The sequence below is a fragment of the Brachionichthys hirsutus genome, chromosome 2, assembly GCF_040956055.1.
Source record: "Brachionichthys hirsutus isolate HB-005 chromosome 2, CSIRO-AGI_Bhir_v1, whole genome shotgun sequence".
Classification (NCBI taxonomy): Eukaryota; Metazoa; Chordata; class Actinopteri; order Lophiiformes; family Brachionichthyidae; genus Brachionichthys; species Brachionichthys hirsutus.
In genome coordinates, this window is record NC_090898.1 from 13,654,957 (window position 1) to 13,658,704 (window position 3,748).

Sequence of the window (3,748 nt, forward strand, 5' to 3'; positions counted from 1 at the left end):
AAACTGCGTAAACCACAACGTTACGTTGGTCGAGCGAGGCGACAATTTCCTGGAATTTATCGAAACGCTGAAAAGGTCTGTCTTAATTTATTACATCTCATGTTTCATGCTAATGCATTTGATATTTTTAGTGAAATCAAACCACCTGTCAGTCGCGGTGGTGGGTTCTATCGCGGCTAGCGGTACCGTTACCCGTGTTTACTAGCTGGTAACGCTAGCTGCGGTTTCATGTCGGCTTCGACCAATGCGGAAGATGTAAATAAGGAAGTTCAGCTACGGCGGTAATTAAAAACAAATCAGTTTACGTGTTTGTCTCGGCGAGGAACGACTGTCGTTACTCACACGATATTAGCAAAGTTCCCACAATAAAATAAAATAAATGTTCTGCTTTACGTTTACACATTATCTTTTATACTAAATGGTATAATTCAGAAAAACTGGCAACTTGTTAGGGCATCTTATCTTCCATTATATTTTAGTTTCCTTAATTCCCTCATTTAAATGTCGTTTCCTTTTTACTCAGATTACTCGCTGATTAGGGAGGGCGGCGGACACCATGTGGAAGTCACATGAAGGATGAGGCAGGAACAAGCGGGCGGCTTGAGGGGAGAATCGCTGGACGGTGTCTGCCTCAGGAAGGGGTGTTGCTGCTCCTAAGGGCCCCCCACCCCCCCACCAGCAGGTCCCCCCCACCAGCAGGTCCCCGGTGTACACAGGCCATGAACAGCACCACTCAGGTTCCTGCCACCAGGGATGAGGGTTCGGCTGTGGGTTACGTGTTTGTGCCCTTGCTCCTCATCGCCATTATTGGGATAGCTGTAGCTGTGGTAAGTGGTTCGCGGGGTTGGTTGGCGTGAAATGACGCACGCCACGGCAAAGGTGTCATGAAAACACGCTTGTCACGTAATACCTGAGAGACTGCTTAAACGCTCTTCTTTTTTTACTTGCTTTCCAGGTCATGTATATTCGCAAGAAAAGAAGGTAGGACTTTCAGTCTGCATATTCTGAATTTATGGCTGCGAGAAATGCATTCGGTTCCATTTTTGATTGAATCTATTTTGGTCCCTCAGAGTTGACAGGCTCCGCCATCAGCTGTTACCAAGTTACACTTACGACCCTTCGGAGGAACTTCATGAGGCTGAACAAGAAATGCTGTGGAGAGAAGAGGACTCTCGGGTGTGATGCACAATCTGAGCTTTGTATTTTCTGCCACATTCTAACTACGAGTGGGGAAAATGATATGCGCACGTCAGGTCGAAATACCACTGACCTCATATTCCACAACAGGCATATACTGTTACCTCTTTTTTTTTTTTATTGTTCGTAATAGTTCCTCATTTCTTCAGTCACTTGTTCTCCACGTAGAAAGTGAATTAACAGTAGTAGTACAAATGTTTTTTTTTCTTTTTTTTGCAAGCATCGAACCCTCTTACACTTTAAAGTTTGCCTCTAACTTTTCCTGCGTTTTCTATTTTCATTTAAAGCAGTTAAAAATGACAACATATTAATGTATACATGTGATTTAGAGCAGTGGTTTAAAGCTACGGTTTAAAGTAACACTATGACTATAACCACTAAACTCTAAACCAAAAATGTCTCCTTCGGTAATCCTGGTGGCTCAAAGGCTCCAGTTTAAAGAAATAAGGTATAAATTGATGATTATGGTTAGAACAACAGTTTAAAAAAAAAAAAAACATTCTGTAGTTAGCCGTCTTGGCCACTGGGTGGCAGTGTTGATCAGACGCAAACTTTCTCGTCATGCTACACTCCACTGTTGTGAACTGGGAAGGGGAAAACCATATCAAGGAACATTATGTCCTTAAAGGGCTAGTTCACCATTAAGTCTCTTACAATGGACTGGATTGGAGGATGACCAGCTTGGATTAGTGATATAATCCGGTAATTTCTGACAATAAATGCAAGGTAAAAATGTTAAATATACTCCTTGAGAACAACGTTGCAATGAAGTTATATGAAGTTATCCCTTTTTAAAAACTAGTGAGCTAAACTTGCTGTTTGCATCTTGTCTCCTCAGGTTGTACAAGGCTGGGCCAGAAGTTACCAACCGCTTCACTCTCTGACTAACGACGTCGATACATAATTGTATCAAACCACGAAAGATCATTTTCATTACAGAGACAGCTGCTGGACAAAGTGATCAACCATTTCTGAGGAGACACAGGAAACCCAATTTTTCTTGGACACCATTTATCTCTTAACTTTGAGCAATCCGGGCCAACCGAGCCACCTTTCTGTTTCAAATACAGGCAACTCAGCTGTTTTGTATGCTTCTGAATCCAGTTCTCTGTGCCTTACAGACAAAGTACTTTAATTTATTTGATGTTATTTATTTAGACTTTTACTGTGTTGTTCAAGGACTCGAAATATGAAAAGTTGGAGTGTTTACATTCAAAATAATGTGGTTTGAAATCACATTTACTAAACACCTATCACTTTGTGAAGGTTTGAAAGTCGTTGATCAAGATTGAATCATTAATTTCATTTTTATTAGGAGTCATTTGTTTGCTTAAGTCCTCTCTCTTTCTTCTTTAGCGTAAAGGGCCCTCGTTTTACTTCCTCTCAGGATTTAACTAGCTGCCATATGATCCCGATCTTTTTTATGGCCTAGCCAAATCCTTTGACTCCCATCAATGGCACGAAAGGCAAGATATGGACGTAAATACCAGCCGCCTTTAATCCCCTCAAGGAACCATGACTAGTACCCTAAAAATGTCCTGTTTACAGGACACGGCTCCAACAAATGTACCTCGAGCTGGAGATGAATTCCATAGGTCTGACTGTGTCAAGCACTCAGGAAACCCCTCGTTTTGCATCCTTTTCCAAATCTGCATTTCTGAATGTAAATGTAATGCAGAGCGTTAAATGGGAACACATGTATTACTCATTCACGTTCCAACATGTTCTACTGCAGTCGACCTGTGTACAACTCAAGCCTCAAGCTTCCCATTTATAACCATATCCATTCGTGATCTATGAGCTGGGGCAACACCCAGATAAAAATAAAATACAAAATTAATGGCGAGCTTTAATTTCAGGTTATATTTGATTCAAAAAAAGCTGTAAACGTGAATCTAAAAGCACTGTTGGGAGACTTTATGGTTTATAGAACCGCTGAAATTAAAACACTTTGCCTTGTGTACTTCAGATATGTCTGGTGTGTATTGTCAACACTTGCATGTAAATATGCACACACACACACGTATTAAAAAAGCTGCAACAGAGAAAATGACAAAGAATTCTCTTTATTGACCATTTCTGATACAAATTGTAGGGCGCCATAGAAATATAGACATTGTACATTTATATATGGTGTACGTTTAAAAAGTGATCCCGTCGCGCTGACAGTATACGATGGAACGCCAGATGTCGGCGTGTGAAATGTTTTTTGCGAGGATGTTGGAAAAGGGGGACGTGAAACGGTCGCTCCGTGACGATGGCGAGGAGTGACTGTGTGTTGGTCGCGCCTTTAACACGCTGAGCCCAACAGAACAAGTAAAGTGTCCATCACCAACACAAACATTGGTCTATGAACATCTGAACCAATATTTCAGTGCACAAGAAGAATTGTTATTTAAACCAATAAAAAAAAAAAAGTTAAACACACACACACGCACACCTGCTAATCTACCACAGTCGTCAAGCTGACGGGTCTCCCTGACTTGCTTCACACTTTTAATACAACCGGTCTGGCAAGGTCCGGTTATGAATGAACCAAGGCGTGCCCGTG

The 3,748-nt window shown here is 41.4% G+C and overlaps 1 protein-coding gene across 1 annotated transcript; it reads left to right on the top strand.

The window, feature by feature from the left end:
• Window positions 1–3,251, top strand: smim29 (small integral membrane protein 29). The gene is made up of 5 exons (XM_068750535.1): window positions 1–75; window positions 524–827; window positions 956–981; window positions 1,071–1,176; window positions 2,036–3,251. Exons 2-5 carry the CDS (start codon window positions 570–572, stop codon window positions 2,099–2,101), a joined length of 456 nt encoding a protein of 151 aa, XP_068606636.1. The 5' UTR covers window positions 1–75; window positions 524–569; the 3' UTR covers window positions 2,102–3,251.
• The last annotated feature ends 497 nt before the right edge of the window (window positions 3,252–3,748 follow it).

Bases quoted from the DNA above. Each gene is read 5' to 3' on its own strand.
- smim29 (XM_068750535.1), top strand. From the start codon at position 570: ATGAAGGATGAGGCAGGAACAAGCGGGCGGCTTGAGGGGAGAATCGCT. The intron at 828-955 runs GTAAGTGGTTCG...CTTGCTTTCCAG, and splicing joins TTGGGATAGCTGTAGCTGTG to GTCATGTATATTCGCAAGAA. The intron at 1,177-2,035 runs GTGTGATGCACA...TTGTCTCCTCAG, and splicing joins GGAGAGAAGAGGACTCTCGG to GTTGTACAAGGCTGGGCCAG.